Source organism: Rhinatrema bivittatum, chromosome 6 (assembly GCF_901001135.1).
Source record: "Rhinatrema bivittatum chromosome 6, aRhiBiv1.1, whole genome shotgun sequence".
Lineage (NCBI taxonomy): Eukaryota > Metazoa > Chordata > Amphibia > Gymnophiona > Rhinatrematidae > Rhinatrema > Rhinatrema bivittatum.
In genome coordinates this window covers 252,502,382-252,530,080 of record NC_042620.1, presented here as the reverse complement: position 1 = coordinate 252,530,080, position 27,699 = coordinate 252,502,382, and the positions used below count along the sequence as shown (strand labels likewise).

General features: G+C 47.4%; 1 protein-coding gene across 1 annotated transcript in view; it reads left to right on the top strand.

Annotated features, from left to right (window-relative positions):
• SRCAP (Snf2 related CREBBP activator protein) overlaps positions 1-27,699 on the top strand; it is an 845,719-nt gene that overhangs the window by 775,619 nt on the left and 42,401 nt on the right. The window contains 1 exon segment of the mRNA XM_029606814.1: positions 5,511-5,693. Coding sequence (XP_029462674.1) covers positions 5,511-5,693 — 183 coding nt within the window.

Genomic DNA, 27,699 nt, shown 5'->3' with positions numbered 1-27,699 from the left:
TTATTGAGTGTATATTGCTGTACGCATATTGCTGACCGCATATTATTGAGCGCATATTGTATATTGAGCGCATATTATTGAGCGCATATTATTGAGCGCATATTATTATTGAGCGCATATTATTATTGAGCGCATATTATTGGCAGCATAAGCGCCGGCGCTCTGCTTTCGCAAGACGCGATGGAACATTTAAACGCCCCGGCGTCCCCAGAGGCGGCACCTCCTGGTTCCGGCGTGAAAGCTCTCGGCCTCTGCTCAGCGTGCCAGCTTAGAACCACGCAGAGCGAGGAGCCAGACTCCCTTTGTGCCCAATGTGAGGAGGCCGTGGGAGCCTCGGGCCAGGACCCGTCTCAACCAAGGTTTACCGACAGTTCCCCAGGGGCCACCCCGGATCTAGCGGGGCGTCCTGAACAGCCAGGAATTCCGTGGGACTTGGTACCCCGACGGCTAGAAACCGCTTCCATTTCCTGGGTGGACTTATTTAAGGGAATCCATGCCTTTGTACAGATGCAGTCAGCTTCCCGTCCAGGCCCTGCTGCCGCTTCAGCTGACCCTGCCCCTGGACCTTCTCGCCCTTATTGCGGGCACCCGCCTCTGGGCTGTCCGGCTCATGCGGACCCTGATGTCTCGGAGGACGAGTCCGAACCCCCCGAGGAGGGGGAACTTCCCTCGGGGATAGAGCCATACCGAACTATGAGGCGGTTCTTTCCCAAGGAAGATCTCTCCGACCTGGTTTCTCAGTGCCTGACGGAGTTGGCTATTCCAGGCCCCAGTACCATGGAGGCATCCACGCAGAACCCCCTGCTGGAGGGTCTTCGTCCCACAGCCCGCCATTTCCCCTTCCTGCAAGCGGCACAACAGCTGATCGATTTGGAGTGGAATGCGCCGGAGGCCTCATTCAAAGGGGGTTGGGCCCTATCTGGCATGTACCCCCTGGACCCAGCAATCAAGGATATGCTGGCGTGCCCTAAGGTGGACGCCTTGGTTAGCGCTGTGGTCAAGCACACTACCATTCCAGTGGAGGGGGGGCGGCCCTCAAGGAGGCTCATGACCGACGCCTGGACGCCATCCTGAAGCAAACCTTTGAGGTGGCAGCTCTGTCTCTGCGAATCGCAACCTGCTGCACAGTGGTAACGCGTTCCTGTTTGTCACAGGTCAGGAACAATGCGCCGGCAGCAGACATGGTCAGCTCTCTCGTTCCTTACAGATTCCGCCTCCGACCTAGTCCGTACGACAGCCAAGGGGGTCTCATCCTCAGTAGCAGCCAGGAGGCAGCTCTGGATACGGAACTGGTCAGCCGACGCTCCTTCTAAGACACGTCTCACTAGAATGCCGTTCAAGGGGTCTCTTCTGTTCGGCAGCGACCTAGATAAACTGGCCAGCACATGGGGTGCCTCTCCAGTACCTCGACTGCCGGAAGACAGGTCCAAGAGGAACCAGCGCACCTTTCCCAGGCCCTCCAGAGGTAGAAGCTCCCAACGCTTCACTCCCTATAGGAGTTGCTACCGGGCACCTCGTCCTCAGGCCAGGAACCAGTCCTTTCGGACCAAGCAGCATAAGAGGGGAGCCGGCTCGGGTTCGGGTCCCGGCCGCACCCCACAATGAGAATCAGCCGATCCATCCGGGGGACGAAGCCATAGGGGGCAGGCTAACCCTCTTCTACCCCAGATGGGTCGAGATTACGTTGGACCAGTGGGTCCTGAGGGGTATTATCTGGATTTCTATCACATCCCTCCGGACAGGTTTGTGGAATCTCCGTGTCCAATCCACAAGAAGGCAGCATTGGAAGCTACCCTGGTGAGGCTCCTGTCCTTGAAAGCCATAATCCCAGTACCTGCACGGGAAATGGATTCTGGGCACTATTCCATTTATTTCATGGTACCCAAGAAAGAGGGCACTTTCCGGCCCGTATTGGACCTCAAGTCAGTCAACCGATACTTAAGGGTCCCAAGGTTTCGCATGGAAACTCTGCGCTCAGCCAAGACCGCAGTACAGCCAGGGGAATTCCTCACGGCCTTAGACTTGTCAGAAGCCTACCTGCATATCCCGATCCATCGGAATCATCAGCGCTACCTACGCTTCAAGGTTCTGGGACAACACTTCCAATTCCGGGCTTTGCCCTTCGGGTTAGCCACGGCGCCGCGGACCTTCACCAAGGTGATCGTAGCGGTAGCAGCGGCGCTCAGACGGGAAGGAATCCTGGTCCATCCCTACCTAGACGATTGGCTGATCAGAGCGAAATCACGAGAGGAGAGCCATCAGGCAACCAACAGAGTGATCGCCCTTCTGGAAAGCCTGGGATGGGTAGTCAACCTAAGCAAGAGTTGCCTACAGCCTTCCCAATCACTGGAATACCTGGGAGTCCGGTTCGACTCCCAGGCAGACAAAGTCAGCCTAACCACCAAGAGAAGGTTAAAGCTCCAGACCCGTCTACGGTCCTTGATGGGAGCCAGCCGGCCCATAGCCTGGGATTACCTGCAGGTTCTCGATCTCATGGCATCCACCCTGGAAGTGGTACCATGGGCAAGGGCCCATATGAGACCGTTACAACACTCCCTCCTCTCTTGGTGGAGCCCACGTGTACAGAACTACACCGGGCATCTACCTCTACCCGCCAGAGTGTGGACCCAGCTACGGTGGTGGTTGCAGTCCGACCACACGAGCAGGGGGTCGAAGATGTCCTCCCCCACGTGGACTCTGCTCACCACAGATGCCAGCCTGAGCGGATGGGGAGCACACTGCGAAGAGCTCACCGCCCAAGGGCGGTGGAACAGAGAAGAATCGGGGTGGAACATCAACCGCCTAGAGAGGCACGGGCAGTCCGATTAGCCTGCCTGCGATTTGCCCACAGATTGAAGAACAGAGCAGTCAGTGATGTCCGACAACGCCACCACGGTGGCATACATCAACCGATAGGGCAGAACCAGAAGCCAACAAGTGTCCCTAGAGATAGCCCCGCTGATGGCTTGGGCAGAGGCGAATCTCCAGGACATCTCCGCCATCCACATTGCCGGAAGGGACAACACCGCGGCAGACTTCCTCAGCAGGGAAAACCTAAGTCCGGGAGAATGGCAGCTGTCCCCCACAGCCTTCCAGATGATTGTGGATCATTGGGGGACTCCGGACATGGACTTACTAGCGGACAGGTCCAATGCTCGAGTACCCAGATACTTCAGCCGTAAGCGAGATCCGTTCTCTCGCGGGATCGACGCCCTGGTTCAGCCATGGCCTCCGGGGACCCTGCTGTACGCCTTTCCTCCGTGGCCCCTGCTGGGCGCCCTTATACACAAGATTCAGAGGCACAGAGGCCTAGTTCTTCTAGTGGCACCAGACTGGCCAAGAAGACCCTGGTATGCGGACATGAGAAGACTACTGACAGGGGAGCCTCTTCCCCTGCCTCCTCTCAGGGACCTGCTACATCAAGGTCCCATCCTCCACGAGGATCCGGCTCAATTCTCTCTTACGGTCTGGCCCTTGAGAGGGCTAGACTGAAGAAAAGAGGTTACTCGGAGCCAGTGATAGATACACTCCTCCGAGCTCCAAGTTCTCCACATCACTAACATATATCAGGATCTGGAGAGTATTTGAAGCATGGAGCGACACTCATGGCACCAATCCACATGCGACCACAATCCCTATTGTTCTGGATTTCCTGCAGGATGGGCTTCAGAAGGGTCTCTCCCTAAGCTCCATCAAGGTTCAGGTGGCTGCGCTGTCTTGCTACGGTCCCAAGAGGGATGGCAAGACCATTGCCACGCACCCGGATGTTTCCCGCTTCCTGAAAGGAGTCAAGCACATTCGTCCGCCACTGAAGTGGCCAGTGCCCCTGTGGAACCTCAACATAGTTTTGGATTTCCTCGCGGGATCCACCTTCAGACCCCTTCGGGGCCTGTCTCTCCGTTTGCTAACTTTGAAGATGGTGTTCTTGCTGGCAGTGTGTTCCGCACGCCGCATCTCAGAGCTACAAGCGCTGTCCTGCTGTGATCCCTTTCTCAGAATCACTCCAGAGGCCATCCATCTTCGCACGGTTCTCTCTTTCTTGCCTAAAGTAGTCTCACAATTTCACCTCAACCACAGACCATATCTTTGCCGACCACGGCGGGCTTGAAGAAATCAGAAGAAGGGCGTTTGCTACGCCATCTCGACATCGGCAGATTGCTGCCCAGATACCTGGATAAGACAGAAGCAGTACGAAAGACGGACCATCTGTTCGTCCTCCACAGCGGGAAGAAGCAAGGGGAAGCGGCCTCTCAGCCCACCATAGCCCGCTGGATCAAGGAAGTTATCAGAGCGGCCTACGTAGAGGCCGGGAAGTCGCCACCTCTGCAGGTCAAGGCTCATTCCACCAGAGCGCAAGTGACCCTTGGGCAGAATCTAGGATGCTGTCGCCCGCAGAAATATGTAAGGCGGCGACATGGTCCTCCCTCCATACCTTTTCCAGATTTTACCGTCTGGATGTTCAGGCCAGGGAGGACACAGCATTTGCGAGGGCAGTCCTACGCGGTCCTCAGGCAGCCTCCCGCCCAGTCTGGGAGTAAAGCTTTTGTACATCCCACTTGTTCTGAGTCCATCTGGCTACACGCTAGGAAATGTTGAGATTACTTACCTGATAATCTCCTTTTCCTTAGTGTAGACAGATGGACTCAGCATCCCGCCCGGCTGCCGGTGTACATGGGTTTCACCGATTCAAGATACGCCATGTCATTTTCTTACATAAGAGCGTCCACTCTACCAGGTGTCGACGCCTTCCGGTTGGAAGCGCTGGCGGTCTCCAGCTAATATCAATCGGTCAGGGGAATCCTGTTTCACTAATTCATTGATCGTCAGTACATATATATCCATAACAGCTTTTGCAAGGAAGATTACTGAGTTACTTCACTTCCTGTGGGGATATATGTACCCGTGCTGACGTCAGATCTGTCTCCAACTGCTAGCACGAGCACACTATACCCACTTGTTCTGAGTCCATCTGTCTACACTAAGGAAAACGAGATTATCAGGTAAGTAATCTCAACATTATATTTATATTTCATCGGCCTCACAGTAAGAGAGACCATTCCTGTTGGAAACAACTATGCAGTGACTTGAATTAATTGGCACATTTAACAGAAATGTGTATGAAATGGACTGGGACTTATTAACTACTATTAACATTAATGAGCTCAAGGATGCATGAACAAAACATCCAGCAGCAGCCAGAATCTAGTACACCTGGAAAAAGGCTGCATTCAAAAGGAGACATCACCTTTAAACCGTAAACTTGTAGTTTCAACAAGAATGCCATCGAGCAATCTAGGGAACTGCATTACCATCTCCTCTTATCAAATTCCGAGCCTCATGTTCGAGTTTGCAAGTCTCATTATTGAGGATCTCTCCATTGCTTCTCTGCTCCTCCATAACCTCACACTCATTTCTGTATAGATAAGAATAATGATTTAGTATTTTTGGAGTACTCATTCATGCATCCTCTGCCCTTTGTCCCTCTCTTGTGGTCTACCCATGCACTGTAGGCTCTCTGCAAAGCAGAAGATGAGGAGGACATTCAGGCCGCTACCCAGGCCAAAGCAGAGCAGGTGGCAGAGCTGGCAGAGTTCAATGAGAATATCCCTCTTGATGCAGAAGATGGGCTGGGAAGAGAGGAAGAGGAAGAGATGTCCAGAGCAGAACAAGAGATCGCCGCATTGGTGGAACAGGTACAAAACTGAAATGCCCAGAAGACAGAGAATACAAGGGTTTGGGATATCTCATTTTAAAGGAGTATTTAGATGAGCCACTAAGGGAGTGGGTTTGGGCATCTTCCTAATCTCTAGATTGAACTAGTATTAAGGTGTTGTACTGTTGTTGCTCCTCTTTTGAGTTGGGCTGACACTGGAATACGATGATGGTGTATATGAGCAGTTCTCAACCAGTGTGTTGCGGCTCACTAGTGTGTTGCAAAGCACTGGCAGGTGTGTCGCGCACCTGCTGCTCTTCCCCCCCACCCCCCCCTTTTCACCTCAGCGAGATGAACACTGCTGCCGTTCCTGCCCAGGCTATCAGCACATTCAAGCCCCGAGGGGAATGGCAGCAGTGTTTGTGGAAGCCGGCAACAAGACCTTTTCTTCTTCCCGCCCCTGTGGCCAGGAAGAGGAAGTGATGTTTACCGGGCATGCGGGAATAAGAAAAGTCCATGCATGCGTGCTGCTGCTGCAGAAATTGCATCCCAAGGCTCTCCCTGGCCCCGCTACACGCAGCAGTTTGCCTGTGCTGCAATCATCATGGCACAGAGCAGTCAGCTGAGAATGTGGCCACTGGAATTTCCTGCAGCACAGCTGTTGGGGAAAGCTGTCCATCAGCTGCCCGGACCCGGAGCTGAATATCGGTGCTGGCTGGCCACTTTGCCAGGGGCTACAGGAGTACAGTGCTGATGCCCTCCCCCTCCCCTCTTGGCCTGGCTCTGACCTCCCCTTCTGTCACCAGCACAACACCAGCAAGAAAACATAAAAATAATAATAATCAAACTGCAAAAAAAATAAAAGGCTGGGGTGGGGAGAACAAAAAGCAATTACATTCTAGGCTGACTGCTCTGTGCCATGATAGCAGCACAAGTAATCAGCTGAGTGCTGCCTTCTTACCACTCTGGGGCAGGGAGGTCATTCCTGCTGCAGTTTCTAACCTGTCAGGACTCTGCTTTTAATAGCAGCAAACCGGCTACCTTGTGCTGTAGCTGCCATGTGTTCTATGGGTGGGGATGAGTGAGTGAGACAGAGAGTGAGCCAGCATATGTGTATGAGAAAATGTGTGTGTGTAAGTAAGAGAGAAAACATGTGAGAGCAAGATACTGCTCAGGAAAGTCACTGGTGTGTGTAAGAGAAAGATTGGTCAGGGACGTAACTGGTGTGGGAGGAAAAGAGAGATTGTTCAGGGAGGTGACTGGTGTGTGTGTGTGTGTGTGTGTGTGTGTGTGAGTGAGAGAGATAGAGATTGGTCATGTAGGTGACTGGTATGTGTGACTGGTGTGTAAGAGAGAGAAAGTGTGTGTGTGTGTAATAGACTAGTCATGGGCCCTAAGGAAGAAGAACGTGAGGACAGAGCTTCAGAAGCCCTTGCTGCTTCGGGTATGTGCTATTGGCCTACAAGGAAAAGGAGTAGGAGAGTTACTGGAGAGGGTAAGTAAAAGTTGCTTTTTAAGTTCATTTGTTGTGATTGACTGCCATTTTAATTATTGGGTATTATGTGATGTCTGCTGTTAGAAATATTTTATTGGTGTTTGGAGAATTTTGAAAATTTTTAATGACTGGATGTTCCATTTATCAGTTGTTTTGAAACATTTATTATATTCTAGTTTTAGAATTATTTTATATTTCTCGAGGAATGTATAAATCGAAATGTGGAGACAAAAACTGAACTGGAAACAGCAAGAAGCCAAACTCTGTATGCAGTGTAACAACGTAAAAACAAAAACATTAGCTTTATGGTCACTTTATGCTGTATTTGGTGAGGGTCTGTCTGTGTTATGCGTGTGTGACCCAGCTAAGGGTGTTCTGTAAGCTTGTTTCTTGGTAGGGATCTATAGCAGCTTGGCTTGTTCTGTTTTCCTAATATGAGGTGTATTGGTGTTTAAGGTGTCATTTTTGCAGTGCTGCCTTTTCATAGGTTGGGTTATTACTGTTTGAGTTCCATAATGCAGGTGTAACTTTGTACACATTAGTTTATGTACATTATTGCAGATCCTGGAAGTCTGAGAGATGCTATATTTCTGTTTTCCACAGAATGCATAGTGGTTTTTTGGGGTTTCCATTCCCATTTCTGTTTCCATATTTGTAATTTGTGGTCTTTCTGTACTTGGTGAAGGTCGATTCTGTGTGTGACAGAGGTGAAGTATTTTACTAGCATGTAGGCATTTGTATCAATATTATTTGTTGTGTTTTCTCAATAGAACATGCATTGGTGGTAAATTACTGTTTTTTCGTAAGGAGGGCTATTGCACCTGGTAGGAGAGAGTGTTTATGTTGCTGTTACTGAGATGACATCAGAAATATCATTTTTGTATGGTAAATTGAACGGGGAATGTCCTAGTTCTGTTCTGTAGCCATTGTTGGGGGGTCAGGGTGGATCCTGTAGATAGAGTATTTACATTTAGCCCCGTGACGATCATGTGTTCAGTGTCACGCATGTGAGAACCATCTGTCAGGTGTGTCCTGACAGAAAAAAGGTTGAGAACCACTGATGTACACCATTCTCTGTGGATTGTGCTAAGACTGGTACATGGTGCAGGTGTTCCCCCAATCTCTAGTTTCCTAGCGTGTAGCAGATTGACTCTGTCTCCAACTGCTATCAGGACACTATACCCATTGGACACTATACCCATTGGTCCTGAGTCTGATTTCAATCTGACATCACCACCAGTACATATACGCTGCAGGAAGCTCTGCTCTTCAGTATTTCTCCATCTCCATAGCAGTTCGGGACTCTATCAGGTACAAAAACTTAGATTGTAAGCCCTCTGGGGATAGAAAAATACCTACAGTACCTGAATGTAAACCGGTGTGATATCTCAATTGAGATCGAATGTCGGTATATAAAAATAAATAAAAATATACACTCCTCCACAGCGTTAGAGTATTCAAACCAAAGAAAATTCCAAACAAGAAGAAACCTTACCTCTACAGACGAGCCCTGCTCTCCTGCGGTGATACCTACGGGTCCCTCCCCCAGTCGAGAATTCCTGAGGTGATTTCCGAGATCCCTCAGAGGTAGGCCTCGGTCCGGCAGCCGGTTCCCAGCGTGGACTTACCCCCGGCAACGGGAGAGGCTGAGAGACAGCGGGTGCAACACCTAGCACGGCGGTGAAGGTACTTTTCCCTCTCCCCCCTCAGCCGGAGACTGCCCGGAACGAAACCTGGGAAACGCCAAGACAAGGTAAGGTAGAAAACTTTCTAAAAGTCTCCGGTCTCCTAGGCTCAGAAAGCCGCATAGATAGTCAGTCGGCGTCTGTGCTATGGGGTTGATCAGCCCCATCCGGGCTAGACTCCAATCCAATACTAGGGTCCTCCCACATGGAGACCCTCTGAGGTGGTCGCCATATTGCTCGCGTGGTCGCCAACGCCATTTCCCATCGATCACCGTCCTGTCCGTCTAATCAAGCCGGACGCACAACCTACTTGTATGCAAATCGGCATGTGACGTGCACACAGCGACGTGCACAAGGGGGCCGGGCGCGCACAGCAAGGAGGCTCTTGGAGAACCAGGTCAAGGCCCTCCCCAGCCAGTACAGGAATCCGGATCCACCGATAGTAAACCGGACATCTCCACCCCCAGCATGAGCCTCCCTCAAATGGGGCTCCCCGGGGATGCAGCGGTTTTCAATCTAGATCAAGGATCCTTTTCCTGGGTAGAATTCTTTAAAGGTGCTACCGATGACACAACCACACCCTCCCCCAGAGGACCCTAACCTCCCAGGGCCCTCTAGGCCCCCCAGAGACATGCCTCTACCGGCCAAAAGCCTCTCCATAGGGGGCACAGACACCTCGGCCGAGGATCAGGATTCCCTGGAGGAAGGGGAAATCCCTCCAGGAATGGAACCTTACCGAACCATGAGGCGTTTTGTTTTTTTTCTCCAAAAACGAGCTATCAGACCTCGTGGTTCACAGCTTGAAGGAGCTCGCCATTCCGGGCACTGGTGCCACAGGGGAACCGAAGACTAACCCTCTGCTAGAAGGACTCCTTCAGGCCTCACGCCATTTCCCTCTGCTGCAAGCCGTACAACAGCCGTACAACAGCTCTGCTGCAAGCCGTACAACCTGGAATGGAATGCCCCGGAGGCCAGTTTCAAAGGCGGACGGGCCCTAGAAGCCCTCTACCCACTGGAACCCTCAACCAAAGATCTCCTGGCGTTCCCCAAAGTGGACGCCATGGTCTCCGTGATCACAAAGCGCACTACCATCCCAGTTGAGGGAGGAGCGGCACTCAAAGATGCCCAGGACCAGACGTCTGGAATCCATCCTTAAATAGTCTTCAACGTATCAGTTATATCACTACAGATTGCTGCCTGCTGTGCCGTGGTAACACGCACCTGCTTATCCATAACCAGGACTGCTGCCATGCCTGTCGAAGCACTAGAACCAGCGATATCTTTCCCCACGGATGCGACCTCTGATCTAGTACGCACCTCAGCCAGGGGTGTCTCATCTGTAGTAGCAGCCAGAAGGCAACTCTGACTCCGAAGTTGGTCAGCCGACGCGACTTCCAAGACAAAACTCACGAGAATGCCCTTTAAAGGAGCCCCCCTGTTCGGAAGCGAACTGGAGAAGTTAGCCGACAAATGGGGTGAGTCCCCAGTACCTCTGCTACCGGAGGACAAGAACAAAAGAAGCCAACACCCGACACACACACCCCCCCCCCCCCCCCCCCCGATTACCTAGGGGCAGAGGATCACAGAGCTTCAGACCCTACAAGAGTACATATCAAGCCCCTCGCCCCGCAGGCAGAGGCCAGCTTTCGGAACAAACACAACAAGAGGAGAGCCCATAGATATCACCGCAGGAGAGTATGCATCCTAGGGTACGAAAGGAACTCAAAAATGAAATTTCTGACCTATTAGTTAAAATTTGTAACCTATCATTAAAATCATCCATTGTACCTGAAGACTGGAGGGTGGCCAATGTAACCCCAATATTTAAAAAAGGCTCCAGGGGCGAGACGGGTAACTATAGACCAGTGAGCCTAACTTCAGTGCCGGGCAAAATAGTGGAAACTATCCTCAAGATCAAAATTGTAGAGCATATAGAAAGACATGATTTAATGGAACACAGTCAACACGGATTTACCCAAGGGAAGTCTTGTCTAACAAACCTGCTTCATTTTTTTGAAGGGGTTAATAAACATGTGGATAAAGGTGAACCGGTAGATGTAGTGTATTTGGATTTTCAGAAGGCATTTCACAAAGTCTCTCATGAGAGGCTTCTACGAAAACTAAAAAGTCATGGGATAGGAGGCGACATCCTTTCGTGGATTACAAACTGGTTAAAAGACAGGAAACAGAGAGTAGGACTAAATGGTCAATTTTCTCAGTGGAAAAGGGTAAACAGTGGAGTGCCTCAGGGATCTGTACTTGGACCGGTGCTTTTCAATATATATATAAATGATCTGGAAAGGAATACGACGAGTGAGGTTATCAAATTTGCAGATAATACAAAATTATTCAGAGTAGTTAAATCAAAAGCAGACTGTGATACATTACAGGAGGACCTTGCAAGACTGGAAGATTGGACATCCAAATGGCAGATGAAATTTAATGTGGACAAGTGCAAGGTGTTGCATATAGGGAAAAATAACCCTTACTGTAGTTACACGATGTTAGGTTCCATATTAGGAGCTACCACCCAAGAAAGAGATCTAGGCGTCATAGTAGATAATACATTGAAATCGTCGGCTCAGTGTGCTGCAGCAGTCAAAAAAGCAAATAGAATGTTAGGAATTATTAGGAGGGGAATGGTTAATAAAACGGAAAATGTCATAATGCCTCTATATCGCTCCATGGTGAGACCACACCTTGAATACTGTGTACAATTCTGCTCGCCGTATCTCAAAAAAGATATAGTTGCAATGGAGAAGGTACAGAGAAGGGCAACCAAAATGATAAAGGGGATGGAACAGCTCCCCTATGAGGAAAGGCTGAAGAGGTTAGGGCTTTTCAGCTTGGAGAAGAGACGGCTGAGGGGAGATATAATAGAGGTCTTTAAGATCATGAGAGGTCTTGAACGAGTAGATGTGACTCTGTTATTTACACTTTCGAATAATAGAAGGACTAGGGGGCATTCCATGAAGTTAGCAAGTAGCACATTTAAGACTAATCAGAGAAAATTCTTTTTCACTCAACGCACAATAAAGCTCTGGAATTTGTTCCCAGAGGATGTGGTTAGTGCAGTTAGTGTAGCTGGGTTCAAAAAAGGTTTGGATAAGTTCTTGGAAGAGAAGTCCATTAACTGCTATTAATCAAGTTTACTTAGGGAATAGCCACTGCTATTAATTGCATCAGTAGCATGGGAAGTTCTTGGTGTTTGGGTAATTGCCAGGTTCTTGTGGCCTGGTTTGGCCTCTGTTGGAAACAGGATGCTGGGCTTGATGGACCCTTGGTCTGACCCAGCATGGCAATTTCTTAAGTTCTTATGAGAGCAGGGCTCGTCTGTAGAGGTAAGGTTTCTTCTTGTTTGGAATTTTCTTTGGTTTGACTACTCTAACACTATGCAAGAGTGTATAGAGTCCTGAACTGCTATGGAAGAAGCCATAGGTGCAGTCTTGCCCTATTCTACCAAAGATGAGTTGAGATAACAGCGGACAAGTGGGACCTAACCATCATTCGAGAGGGATACTATCTGGACTTTCAAAACATCCCTCCGGACAAGTTAGTGAAATCTCCTTGCCACGCACCCTCCAAGAGGATGGTAGAGGAAACCACACTGGCCAAATTGCTCGCCCTAAAGGCCATAACGCCGGTGCCCACGCATCAACAAAATACTGGGCACTATTCCATCTATTTTATCGTCCCCAAGAAAGAGAGAATGTTCCGGCCCATCCTGGACATCAAGTCAGTCAACCGCTACCTGAGGGTACCACACTTCCACATGGAAATCCTGCGCTCGGTCATAAGGGCAATACCTGTCAGAAGCATACCTGCACATCCCGGTCCATCACGAGCATCAGCGCTTCCTGCACTTTGTGATCCTGGACCACCACTACCAGTTCTGAGCGCTACCCTTCGGGCTAGCCACAGCCCCTCGGGACGTTCACCAAAATTATGGTGGTAGTAGTGGCGACACTGAGGAAAGAGGGAATCCTCATACACCCATATCTGGACGATTGGCTGATCAGGGCAAAGTCTGCAGAGGAAAGTCATCAGGCGACCACCAGAGTCAAGGCTCTACTGGAGAACCTCGGGTGGGTTGTCAACACAAACAAGAGCTGCCTACAGCCATCCCAATCTCTAGAATACCTGGGAGTCCGGTTCGACATCAGACAAGACAAGGTCATTCTTCCCCCTACGAGGAGAAGAAAACTGACGAACCAATTGCGAAACCTGCTAACAAGTCTTCGCCCCAAAGTATGGGACTACCTCCAAGTCCTCGGCCTCATAACATCAACCCTGGAAGTGATCCCATGGGCAAGAGCACACATGCGACCGCTACAGCACTCCCTACTGTCACGGTGGAAGCCGATGTCCCAGGACTACTCCGTTCACCTGCAGCTCCTGGAGGAGGTGCGGAACCAGCTCCCAATGGTGGCTACAAGAAGACCATCTGAGCAAGGGAGTAAGGCTATCCCCACTGACCTGGATCTTGCTCACCATGGACACGAGCCTACGAGGGTGGGGAACTGACGGCCCAGGGGCAATGGGACGAGGAAGAGTCGGGATGGAACATCAACCGACTGGAAACCTGGGTGGTCAGACTAGCCTGCATACGATTCAGTCACAGACTCCGGGGCAAATCTGTCAGTCATGTCAGACAATGCCACGACAGTTGCCTACATCAGAAGCCAACAGGTGTCCCTGGAAATAGATCCCCCTAATGGCATGGGCGGAAGCAAACCTACAAGGGATCTCAGCCGCCCACATCGTGGGAAAAGACAACGTCACTGGGGACTACCTCAGCAGAGAAAGTCTAGATCCAGGGGAATGGAGGCTGTCGACCACAGCCTTCCAGTTGATAGTAAACCGCTGGGGAACCCTAGCCATGGATCTCCTGGCAACCCGGTCCAACACCCAGTTCCCAACTTCTTCAGTCGCAGATGAGAACCACAATCCCAAGGGATCGATGCCCTCGTCCAGACCTGGCCACAGGAAGACCTGCTATATGCCTTCCCCCCTTGGCCACTACTGGGCGGGATCATCCGCAAGAGAGAGCACCACAGGTGGCTAGTACTTCTAGTGGCCCCAGACTGGCCAAGAAGGCTGTGGTATGCAGACATGCAAAGTCTCGTGACTGGGAGCCCTCTCCCTCTACCTCCACACAGGGACCTGCTCCAGCAAGGCCCGATTCTCCAACTCTATTCTCTCTTATGGTCTGGCCATTGAGAGGACATGCCTGAAGAAGAGTGGATACTCTAGGGCAGTGATTGACACCTTGCCCCGAGCCCACAAGTTCTCCACATCACTGACCTACATACGAATATGGAGCATATTTGAAACTTGGTGCGAAGACTGCAACATCAAAATTCCCACGATCCTGGAATTTCTGCAGGTCGGATTACAGAAGGGGTTGTCTCTCAACTCCATCAAGGTTCAGGTGGCCGCGCTGGCCTGTTTCGGAGCCAAAGTGGAAGGCACCAGCCTAGCATCTCATCCGGACGTATCCCTTTCCATGATAAATAGTAACTATAATACACAAGTAAAGAAAGGACTCTATAAATATAGTTCATACAGCTTTGTATGCCATATAAACATATTCAGCGATCCTGCTCATGTCCTAGATCAGTCCATACAAGTGGGTTTTGCATCCCAACCAGCAGATGGCGGCAGAGAATAAAAACAACTTTCCATGCACTGCTACATAACCGAGATTGCCACCTGCAGTCCCTCAGTATTTCTCTTTCTCCAGCAAATGGTAGAGGTTGTAAAACCAGCAATCTGGAGTTGGAAAAAATTAAAAAGAAAAAGAAAATGATGAAAAGAGAGCATTTGGCTCCCTAAGGTGCTAGGTTCCTTTGTGAACCATCCCTTAGGTCAAGCCAGGCTAGTAGGGGATTGCCTTGTTCTGTCTAAGATGGCTGCCTTGTTGAGTTTTTTTGCAAAAAAAAAGAGTAAATTGTAAGTAGGGCAGTGATTTGCCAGCACTTGGGTCATATTGGCTTTACTGGTTCTGGAACAGGGGATGAAGAGGGAAGCCACAACAGCACACCCAAGGTCTAGGAGGGTTCAGCTGGCCTTTGTTCAGGCAGCGCAGCACGCATCAGGAGACTGCATTAGCACACCCAGAGCCCAGGAGGGCTTGATGGGTATTGTGTGCAATTGGTGCAACGTGCAGCAGGAGGCCACATTCCTCTATCCGGGGTCTGAGAAGGCTCTCAGAGGTAGTGCACTGTCGGCGCGGTGCGTGCATGTGAGGACAACATGGCATCATCCACACAGCACGCCAAATCTTCCATCAACTGCGGAAAACTGTGTTCACGCTGATTGTCCCAGTTATTTCTCTGGGTGCGAAGGCAGCTTCTCTGGGGCAGCAGGCAAGCGTTTTATCCAGCGGGTACTGGCAAAGAGGTTGCCAGAAATAAGGAGAAAGCAGTGGCCATCTTGTCTCCATGTGGTAGGAGGCAGATGGAGCCGGGGAGGACAGGGACTCCCCGCCCCCACTCTTATGGTTGGTGCAGAGCATTCCTGAGGACTGGGAGAGCGGGGAAGAGCCGTCTGAGGAGTCTGCATAAAGCTTATTTAGCCAGGCAGGATGCCAGTGATTCAAAACAGTTTTTCACTGGGTTTTGTCCTGCTCCTGTATAAGGATTTTTAGCCAGGCGGGGGACAGAACTGATATGCCTGTGCACGAAACAGGCATGTGGCCCACTATGGTATGCAGGTGGGAGCCTCACAGATGACGAGAAGTCAGTCTCTGCGCATTGGGAGGCGCCTCAAGAGGATGCTGGTGACCCAGGGGAGGTCCCCAAGTGCCACCTGTTAGATGAGGTGCCTGAGGTACATCAGTCTCTGTTGCATGTGGAGGAGGTTCCAGTGGTGAAAGGTCCGCTGCCTGTTTCGGAGGAGGGGTTGCATGCCTTCATCTCTCAGGTTCTTGATGAAGTCCAGGCTCTTTGGAGGAGCCTTGAGGATGCTGATGATCCCCTCGGTGCCCTTACAGCCTCTGAAGATTTCAGAGCCCAGGTCTGATTTCCCCTAACGGCCCTCGCCCCCGGCATCCTGGCCCAAGTGAGGAGGAAGATCCCTATGACCCCTTGGGTGATGACTCCACAGGCTCGTCCTCAGACTACTCCAGCAACCCCCTCTCGGAACCATCTCCTTAAGAGTAGCAGTCTGTCACCACCTGAGGACCTATCCTTTGTGGGGTGTGTCAGGGCTATGGCTGAAGCTTTCCTCTTTCAGCTCCTTTCGGAGGAAGATGTACATCACAAGATGCTAGAAGTCCTCTAGTTCATCGACACTCCTAAGGAAATCGTGGTGGTTCCAATCCACGATATTTTTAAGGAACTCTTCCGCATACAGGAATGCCCCATCTCCGACTCTCCAGTTAATAGAAAGGCCGATGCCACCTACTTGCTGCAACAGGCCCTGGGATTTGAGAGGAGACAGCTCCCCCACCAGTCTGTGGTCGTGGAGTCCACATTAAAAAAAAAAAAAAAAAAGGCTTGGTGTTCCTGTAAGCATGCCTCCGCCCCTCCGGGGCGCAAGCATAGGGAGTTAGATGCCATAGGAAGAAACATTTTCCAATGCGCCATGTTGGTTGTCCGCATTGTGGCCTACCAGATCTATGACTCAGTACAACTGGAAGCGAGTCCAGGATTTTGCAGAGGACCTTCCCCAGCAGCAGCAGGAAGCCCTTTCTGCCATTACCTCACTGGGTCTGGAAGCAGGAAAACACAAGGTCAGTTCCACCTACGATGTTTTTGAAACTGCAGCCCGCTTAGCCGCCGTGGGCATCGGCACCAGGAGGATGGCTTGGACCTCCAGTCAGAGGTCCAGGATAGGCTGGCCGACCTCCCCTGTACAGGCGAGAATCTGTTTGGTGATAAGGTCCCGGATGCAATGGCGCAGCTGAAGGACCACCATGATATACCCTCCAGCAGCTATCCACTAGTGCCTCAAAAGGTCCGTCCTCAGCCAGAAAATCCTCCAGGCAAGGTTCCCGTAGACATTTTTATCAGCAGAGGAAGTATTACCCTCCAACCGCTCGGTCTCGCCCACCTCGAACCAGTTCCAGGGGTCGTCCCTTCCAGCAGTGGGCCCCTAGGCCCCAACCAGCTCCCCAGCAAGCCCCAGCCACAGGCTTTTGACTGGTAGCGAGGGAGCGTAAGTCAGCTAGCAGCTCCCCTGGTGAATGATCCCCCAGTCAGCGGCAGGCTCCTCAGCTTCGCCTGTCACTGGAAAGTGATAACATTGGACCGCTGGGTCCTCTCCATCGTCCGCCAGGGGTACCGTTTGCATTCAGCTGGCTCCCAGAGACCTCTCCCCCATGTCCATCGTGGTGTTCATCCGCCCATTTGGCTGTTCTTGAAACAGAACTCTCTGCCCTCCTCGCAGCAGGCGCAGTAGAACTGGTCCCTTGCCATCAACAAAGCCAAGGGTTCTATTCAAGGTATTTCCTCATTCCGAAAAGGAATGGTGTCTTGCGCCCCATTCTCAATCAACCTCAGGGCGTTAAATAGGTTTCTCGTAAGAGAAAATTTCAAGATGGTCTCTCGGGGCACACTGACCCCACTCCTCCAAAGAGGAGACTGGCTTTGCTCACTCGACCTCCAAAAAGCATACGCACATATTGCAATTGTCACCAGCCACAGGAAGTACCTTCGCTTCGTGGTGAGGAATGCACATTTCCAGTACAAAGTGCTGCCTTTTGGGCTGGCTTTGGAGTGACCGCGGTGTCTGTGACTTGTGATTCTGGTGCATCTCACAATAGGCGGGCCTCTCAAGTTGGCTCATCAGCAGAGCTTACTGTGATAAGGACCCAGTTGAATGAGGTGGGTCTTTCTTTTTTATCTCATGACTTGGCTTTGGAGAGACTGTGTTTACGGCTGAAAGGTACCTTGCTTCAGGCTAGGAGGCCTTCTGCAACTCTGGCTTATGTCAGAGTGTGGAGGGTGCTCGAATCCTGGTGTTTGGAGGAAAGTCTGGAGCCATATTATGGGGACAGCCCTCGGATCTTGCCCTTTTGTTGCTGCCTTGGGATGTCCAACAGGCAAGCTGTGGGAGTGGTCATTGGCCTGTCTTTCAAATGTTCGTTTTCTGAAGGGGGTCAAGCACTTGCATTCTTAGATTCATAAGTCATGTCCAAAGTGGACCGTATCTTGGTTCCGCGGGTGCTGTGTGGACCTCTGTTTGAGTCTTTGCGGAGGGCGTCGATGAGGGACCTCTTGAACGCAGTTTTTCTGCTGACCATTTGTTCGGTCAGGCGGATATCAGAGATTTAGGTTTGGTCCTGTAGCAATAGGACCAAACTGCATATAGTTTCCTCAGTTTTACTGAAGGTTGTCTCCTCCTTCGATGTTAACCGGATGGTGGAGCTTCCTGAGTTCCTACATTGGTCAGTGGGTGTGTTGCATGCAAGGGAACTTTACTTATTTGGATGTTCATCAGATTCTGTTGCAGTATCTTACGATCTCTAAGTGTTTTTGTTGGGCAGATCATCTCTTTGTATTGCTTAGTGGAGCACAGAAGGGATGTAAGGCATCTAAAACCATGTTTTCTCTTTGGTTTAAGGGGACTATTTTTTCAGCCTGTCTCTGAAGATCAAACGGCCCTAGAGGGGTTATGAGTGCATTCTTCTAGAGTGCCTCCTGAGCGGTGTGTCAATTGGTGACACCTTGAGATATGTAGAGCTGTGATATGGTCTTCCCTTCCCACTTTCACCAGACATTACTGAGCGAATGTTCGGGCACTTGGAAGATGCTACGTTTGGTGAGGGTGTATTGTGAGCGGGTCTTTCGGGTTCCTGTCCAGTGTAGGGGAGTTTGGGTACATCACACTTGTCTGGACTGATCTGGGGTGTGAATAGGAAAGGAAAATTGGTTCTTACCTGCTAATTTTTGTCCTGAAATACTACAGATCAGTCCAGAGGCCCGTCTCCTTGGTTATGAAAGACTATTGAAGCTGCGATTTGGGTCTACTTCAGAATTTAATTTTTTTTTTAATTTATGCAATTTTTCAATAAACACAAGATAAAAATCTTGAACAGAAATATAGAGACTAAGGTACATTACATTTACAAGAAATATCACCATACAATTCTGTATACCTCTCTAAATAAAGTCCTCAAAATTGAGGGTGGATCTACCACAACCTAAAGAAATATTATTAAATAACAAAGAAATATTCTCAATAGGATTACAGCAACTCTGTTTTATTTATGGGGAACTTAGAGTTTCCAAGCAGGGCGCTACTGGTGCCACAGATACATTCCCCACCAAAAACTGTGTTCATTATGGGGGGGGGGGGTCAAAGAATACATAGGTATTATTTTCATACTTAACCATGCACTTGCATGGGAATTTTAGAAAAAAGCCCCCCCCCCCCATTTGCAAGACCTGTGGTCTCAATAGGAGGAATGCTTTCCTCCTTTTTTGGGTCTCTCGAGAGACATCAGGGAATTCTCTGACTTTATATCATAAAAATAAATCATTCCTGTGCCTTAGACACAGTTTCAATAGCCATTCCTTATCCGGCTCAAGTGCCAAAGTCACTATCAGCGTCGCAGGAACTGCTAGATCTGTGTCCAAGGTCTCACACTGCAGAAATATTCAAAGGCTGATCACGAACTGGTGTTAAAGATGCAATTCCATCATTCTGGTCTTCTGTTCTTCTAAATTTGGGCAAGTAAAACATTTTTTAATTAGGTGGTAATAGATTTTCTGCGACTTGAAGAGTTTCTGTGAGATATCTTTTAAACACGTCCCTTGGAGGATTTAATGGTACTTGGGGAAAATTTATAAATCTCAAGTTTCTGTTTTTAACCAGGTTTTCCAGATTTTCCATTTTTAAAGACAAATTAATTCTGTCTCTGGTCATTACTGACTGAGTTTGCTCTATTCCATTCACCTGTAATCTAATAATAGATACTTGCTGCTCCAACTCTGTATTTGTATTAGTCAAGACCTTAATTTTATCATCCAGCTCTTTGAATTTAATATTAACTGGAAGTAATTGTTGTAATATAGACAGTCTCATTTCCAGTATTGCTTCCCAAATAATCTCGAGTGAGAAAACTACTGGTCTTACCACAGCAGGTATTCTTACTGTAGGAATTTCTCCGACGGCACCTCTAGCCTCTCCCAGCAATGCCTCTCCTTCCAAGACGGATTGCCTAGATCAGAGCTTTCCAAACTTTTCATGTTGGTGACACACTTTTTAGACAAACATAATTTCATGACACAGTAATTCAGTCTACTAGCAAACAGAGGTTAAAGGTTAAACGAACGAAATGTATTTCAACAATTTATGTATGTTTCCTTAAATATATATATAATAAAATGTTTCACGACACAACCTATTGTGAAAACCTTTAATTTATATTAAATATTTATAAAATTCCAAGATTAATGTTATTGTTATAATTTATGAGTAACAATAATAAAACAAAGTTATTGTGTTATACAATTTACCTCTTTAATGAGATATATGAGCTTGATGGGATGAACACAGCTTTTGAATATTTGGTGTTAATAAAAAAGTCCAAAGGGTATTCTGCGTAATTTTAAAAAGCTGGCCAGTTTCACACTATAAAATTATTTGATAGCCTTATTCAACTAATTCTATGTGGCTATGAGAGTGAAGTCTGGAATTTATAGGAAGGCAACAAAACAGAATTAGAAGCCAAATGTCCGATCTGGATTCTTTATTGGATAGAGACAATATCTTTTAACAAGCCCAACTCAGGCCGAGTTTCACCCTCTTACAATGGGGCTGCATCAGGGGCTACAACATATAAACAAATAAGACATACTAATAAAGAAATCATAATAACATATAAGAAATCATAATCACACAGAAATCATAACATCACAGAATTTAAAATGGACATATAAAATGGTAACATATACATATATGTGTGATGTAACATGTAAACCTGAAAAGTAATATGTTTGAAAATGTAAATATGGGAAAATATTGGATGTATGTTATTTGAAAAACAACACTCTCCAATGCTGTAACATTGCGGTACAAGATATCACAATTTACCAGAGGTACATTTTATTTATTTATTTAAAGGTTTTTATATACCGAGGTATGGCTATGTGCCTTCACCCCGGTTTACATGTACAACAACCAATAACATTTGACAGTAGACATTTAACATTTCACAGTTTAACATTTAACAGTAACTGATTCAGCTAAAAAAAGAAAACTTGTAATAAATTGTAGCATTTTGAACAGGGTCTGTCAGATGGGACAGCAAGGTAAAAAAGGACAGTAATGGTGTAAAAAGCAAGAATTAACGAAAGGCCTTGTTTATAATGACTGGAGACATAGTTATCAGGGTGATATTAACAACAGGGGAGGTAAAGGTAAGTCTCGGAGTTGCATATATTCGATAAATTTGATGTGATCAGTGACTTGGTCTGTGAACTTAACCGATACCGTCTTTGAATGTTTGGCTGAATATCCAGGTTTTGAGCTCTTTTTAAAAAGATTTAGTGTTACTTTGTGAGCTCAGATTTTGTGGTAGTGAGTTCCATAAATTTGGACCAGCGATAGAAATGGCTCGATTTCTTGTTGTGGAAAGTTTAGCTAATGGGAGTGAAGGTATTAGAAGATTTAGATTACTTGCTGTTCTGGTTGTACGTTGTGTTCTGTGAAGCTTTATGATATTGTCAAGGGCTGTGTTATCTGCCTTGTAAATTGCATTATGAAGAATTGTTAAGATCTTGAATTCAATTCTTTTTTCAACTGGAAGCCAGTGTAGGCCCTTGAGTATGGGGGTGATGTGGTCTGATTTCTTCTTGCCTGTCAGTACTCTGGCTGCAGCATTTTGTAGTAGTTGTAGTGGTTTTAAGGCTGCTTTAGGTAGTCCTATCAGTAGTGAGTTGCAATAGTCTAGGCTGGTGAAGATCAGAGATTGTAGGACTGTCCTGAAATCTTGGTGGTGTAGCATTGGTTTTAGGTGTTTAAGTATTTGTAGTTTGTGGAATCCTTCTTTCGTTTTTGTGGAGATGTGTTTTTTGAAGTTTAGTTCACTGTCAATCCAAATTCCCAGGTCTTTTACATTTTCTTTGCGTTGTATGGAAATGTCGTCTATTTGAAGTGATGGTATGGTTTTAGGTCCTGCGTTTTTTCTTTCTATTAGAATGCACTCCGTCTTGCTCATGTTTAGACAAAGCTTTAGGTGGTTTAGCAAATTTCTGATTGAATCAAGGTAGGATGCTGCATGTATCAGTGTGTCTTCGATTGTGGTAGAGATTGGAATAAGGAGTTGTATGTCATCGGCATACATATAGAAGGTTAGCCCTAGGCTTGATAGGAGTTGACATGGGGGAGTAAATAAATATTGAAGAGAGTGGCAGAGAGAGCAGACCCTTGTGGAACTCCTGTTTCAAGGGGGATTGCTTCAGATGATTTACTGTTGATAGAGACCTTGAAGAATCTATCTTTTAGGAACGAAGTGAACCACTTCAGCATTTTGCCCGCTAACCCGATGTTTGCTAGGCTTGATATTAACCTTTTGTGATCGACTGTATCAAATGCTGCGGATAGGTCGAGGAGAATTAGTAGATGTCCTATTTTGCTCTCCATTCCTCTGAGTATGTTGTTTGATAGGTTGAGCAGTAGAGTTTCGGTACTGTGGTTTTTCCTGAAGCCGTGTTGAGTGGTGTGAAGAAGTTTGTATTTGTCCAGGTGTTCATTAAGCTGTTTCAGGACTGCTTTCTCTGTCATTTTTGCAAGAAGGGGTAGATTTGATATAGGACAGTAGTTGTTCATGTCGATTGGATTCAGGTTCTTTCTTTTTAGTATTGGTTTGATTGTTGCGGTTTTCAGTTCAATTGGTAGCTCACCTTCTTCAAGAGATTTATTGATGATTGCTGCTATTGTAGGAGCTATGGAATGAGAGATTTCTTTAAGTTCTTTAGTCTGGATGGTGTCGAGGTCATGGCGGGCTGGGTTTATTTTTTTTAGCATTTTTTCAGCATCTATTGAGGAGATAGGTTCAAAGTACAACCAAGGTGTACTATTCGTTGTGTTGGTTTTTTCTTCTTTGGTTGAGGGGGTTTTGAAGGTATCAGTTATTTTGGTTATTTTTGTCTTGAAAAATGATGCTAGGTCTTGGCTCAAATTTTTGGTTTCAGTTATGTCTGCGCTGAAGTTTTCAGAGATGAGGTTATTTACTATGTTGAATAGAGATTTGGAGTTATTGGTGGAGCTTTTGATTTTTTGGCTGAAATAGTCCCGCTTGGTGTTCAATATCATTTTTTTGTAGGTGGCCATTTGGGTGCGGTACCTTTGTGCTTTTACTGGACATCTGTCTTTTAGCCATTCTTTTTCAATTTTCCTGAGGTTAGATTTCATGCTTCTTAATTGAGTTTTATACCATGGGTTTCGTTGTTCTTTGTGGCTTTTTAGCTGTTTAATTTTCTCCAGGTTTATATTGTTAGCTGTGCTTTCTGTGATTTGGAACCATGATTGGATCGCGCTATTTATGTTTGAGAGGTCAAGGTTGGTTAGTTGTTTTCCCAGTTCTTGTTGCAGTAGATCGATTTGAAAAGGCGGCCGGTATTTGAAGGATTGTTGAGGTGTGTTAGTTCTTGTTAAGTCGTTGATTATTGCCTTTGTATTGCATTGTAGTATGTAGTGATCAGACCAGGGGACTGGATTGACTGAAATAGAAGAATCTGAGAAGTATTGGTTAGTGAAGATCAGGTCGAGTGTATGACCCGCTTTATGTGTGGGGTTGTTAACTTGGAGGTTGAAATTTAGACTAGTTAGCATGTCGAGTAGGGTTTGGCAATTTTGTGATCTGGGACTGGTGTCAGTGTGAAGGTTGAAGTCGCCAAGAATGATGATAGGTTTTTTCATATTTTGTTATCAGGAATTCTAGCAGTGGAGAGATGTCGTTGTCCAGGAGTTTGGGCGGGCAGTATACTAAACATATTTGTAGGCTTTGTGAGTCAAAGAGGGCTATTTCATATTGCATTTGTATCTCGTGGGGAATCACCTTCATTGTGAATTGTTTTTTTATTATAAGGAGAAGTCCTCCTCCTCTACGATTCTTGCGAGGGATAGAAAACGTGTCGTAATCATAGTTGTTAAGTTGGTTTGTTAAGACTTGATCAGTATTTTTGAACCAAGTTTCTGTTATGGCGATGAAATCGGGGTTTTTTCTTGCAATATGTCGGATATTAGCATATATTTTTTGGTTAGTGATTGAGCGTTGATGAGAAGGAAGGTGAAGCAGTATGTTTTTGAAATTTTTCATTAATGGGATGTTTATTAGGTGTTTGTATTTTTTTTGATGAGGTGTGATAGTCGGGGTAGCCATCTTAGAGATTGGTGATTTACGTTGATGTTACAGGGTGTTGCCGGCAGATGCTGAGAGAGTAGTAAGTTGGGAGAATTATCAGTAAGGGAGCTAATTGATGTTTGCTGAAATGATGAGTGTTGGATGGTGATATTTTGAGGTTGCTTGTCAGTGAGATGATGTGTGCTTGAGGGTGGCTGCTGAGATGCCTCTAGTTGTTGAGATGAGCGATTGTTGAGATGAGAGATGTCTGTGAGAGGATGCATGCTGTATGTTGTTTTTTGAGCTGAGGATAGGTGCTGGAAGCTGGATGCTGAGATGAGGATGGGTGCTGGATGCTGAGATGAGGATGGATGCTGGATGCTGAGATGAGGATGGATGCTGGATGCTGAGATGAGGATGGAGGATGGATGCTGAGATGAGGATGGATGCTGGATGCTGAGATGAGGATGGGTGCCGGATGCTGGGATGAGGATGGGTGCTGGATGCTGGCTGCTGAGATGAGGATGGGTGCTGGATGCTGGGATGAGGATGGGTGCTGGAAGCTGGTTGCAGAAGAGAGAATGAGAGCTGGGTAGTTATAGGTGAGTTATGAAGGAGGTTGAAATAAGGTTATATCCTGGGTGTAGCACATACGAAAGGGTGGAATTCTATGTAGTGTTGGCGTGTAGAAGGTAATAGTCAATTCCACGTATTGTGTATCTTGGTATCTGGGTCTCACAAAGGGGCGCACTAAGGGGCAGGCCCCTTAGGTCACGCGACGCCCCGGGGAGCGTCGCCGGATTTAAAGGGCCTTAGCCGGAACGTGATAGGCCGTTTGGGTAGGGATGGGTGCGGCAAGACTCACCAGCGTTTCTGCTGGCGATTTTTTCTCCGTTTTCCGGTTCAAGTTCCTGCTGGCTCAGCACTCGGACTGGTGAGCGGGCTCTATTATTTTATTGTTATTTCAAGATCACTCAAAGGTTTTTAAAGATAGCTTTCCGGACCCTTACTGATTCTCCTACACTAAATACAACAAGACTGATCATCTTCCGTTAAAGCCCCTGATGCAGCCCCATTGTAAGAGGGCGAAACTCTGCCTGTGTCGGGCTTGTTAAAAGATATTGTCTCTATCCAATAAAGAATCCAGATCGAACATTTGGCTTCTAACTCTGTTTTGTTGCCTCCACGGCTTGGTTAGACAGCCTCCCTTGCTGCTTCATCAGTCCATTTATAGGAAGGGACAGAATGTCAATATAAATCCTGCACCTCCAGTTCTGTAACTCTGTGCATCCACTGAAATTCCCCCAAACAATGGAGCTTGGATGTTTCCCTTACAGCTCATCATACTAAAAGATATTTTCAAATTCTGGTGTCACCTCACAGTAACAGCAGCACAAACACCTTCCACTGCCAGGCACATTGTGAACACAAAACCCTGCAAAAAAGACACTCAAAATCTATACTGCAATCCCATTGTAACATAACAGTAATAACACCAAGGACTCAAACAACAATAACCCTACCTGTGAAAAAGCAAGGGTAAATATTACATTGGGTCCTAAAATACCAATACACCACCTACTGAGGAAACAAAACAAACCAGATTGCTATAGATCCCTATGCTAGCAGAATCTCTCATCATGGTCACACACACAAAACAGAGACAGACCCTCACCAAATACAAAATGCAAAATGCAAAATAAAGGAGCACAAATTAGACAAAAACTGAAATGGAAACCTCAAGAAGCCAGACTCTGTGTATTAACAATGGAAAAACAGAACCACCATTCCTCATAAAGCAAATAAAATCAAGAAACAAAGCATCAGTTATAATAATAAAACCATACTAATAAAAGAATATTTTAAAACTACTGATAAATAGAATTTCTATTAATTAAAATCATATACATTTTTTACAAACACCAATAAAATATATCAAAACAGCACATATATCAAATAACATCCAATAATTAAAACTAATAAGGATTTTAAAAAGCCCCTGCTGTCCATACGTGGGAGCTCTTGATTTCCAGTCACCCTGATATTGTCAAGGATTAGGAGGTTATCCTCTCTCTCTCTCACAAATACTCACATGTCCATTCTCTCTCACACATACACTGTCACATATATACCCATTCATGCTCTTATACCCACCATAACCTCTCGCTCTCATAGACACTGACACACTCTCAGGCTCTAAGATACTCTCTCCCCCTCCACACACACCTTCTACACAAACTCTTACTCCCCTGGATTTTCTCATACACACTCATGCTCTCACTCTCTCTGGCTCCCTCACATACACACAAACACACACACCCAGGCAAGCTTCCATTCATTTTCACACCACTCCCTCACCATCCCCCAGGCATGCACACATTCATTCACACACACAGATCCCCAAGCAGGCACCAATTCATTCTCACACACACATACACCACACACAGGCAGGCACCTATTCTCACACATACAAACCCCAGGAAGACACCCATTCATTCTCATACACAGACACACCCTCAGGCAGACACCCATGCATTCACACACATACACCCCCGGGCAGACTCCCATTCATACACATGCACACACTAAAGGCAAACCCCCTCTATTTTGCCAGCAACCTCGAAGTCTCTCTCATTCCTCTGCTGCCACTGTCACTGATGCCGCATGGCTATTGGGGAGGCGCTGATTGCTGCTACTGGCACTGAAGCCCATTCTGCAGCCTCCTCTGTGCAGGCCCCGTGGGTTTCCACTTCCTCTGTTGATCTCGTACATTGTGAGATCTGCATAGAGAAAGTGCTAATCTTGCACATTACCAAAGATTACAGGTGCCAATCAGTAATTTATTTTTTTTTTACTTTTGCTGTCTGATCTTAGTTTTCTAATCGGTTGGTCACAGGCTTTTAAAAAGTTCCACCTTCCCTTTCTTATTTTTTTGCCAATTCCTTTCATATTGTCTTTTTTTCTATTTCTTTTCTTTCCATCTATCTTCTTCCCTCAAACACAGTCAGGTTCTCATTCTCACATGCTTTCTCTCTCTCACACACACAGGCTCTCACACTCACATGCTCTCTCTCATACAATCATTCATACACAGTCTCTCTCTTGCACATGCTATCTGACTCTCACACACCCAGGCTCTCTCTCACTCCCTCATGCTGTCTTGCTCAAGCACAGGCTCTCACATGCTGTCTCTACAAACATTCAGGTCCTCACTTCCACACACAGTCTCTCAACTCTTCTCATACACACACTCTATGGGCCCTCAGCCTCTCTCTTACCTCTGAGCCTCCTCTTCACAGGTCGCTGCAGGATGGGCTTTGCAGCAGCCCTGATCTTCTCTGGCCATGACGTGGGATCCGCAGCGGCCTTGCTATCGGGTTTCCTCCTCTTCTCGGGCCGCCGCAACGTGGGATCTGCGGCGGCCCTGCTATCGGGTTTCCTCCTCTTCTCAGGCCGCCGCAACGTGGGATCCGCAGCGGCCCTGCTATCGGGTTTCCTCCTCTTCTAGGGCTGCCGCGACTTGGGATATGCGGCGGCCCATTAACGCTGCTCTTCTTCTGTACGCAGCAGA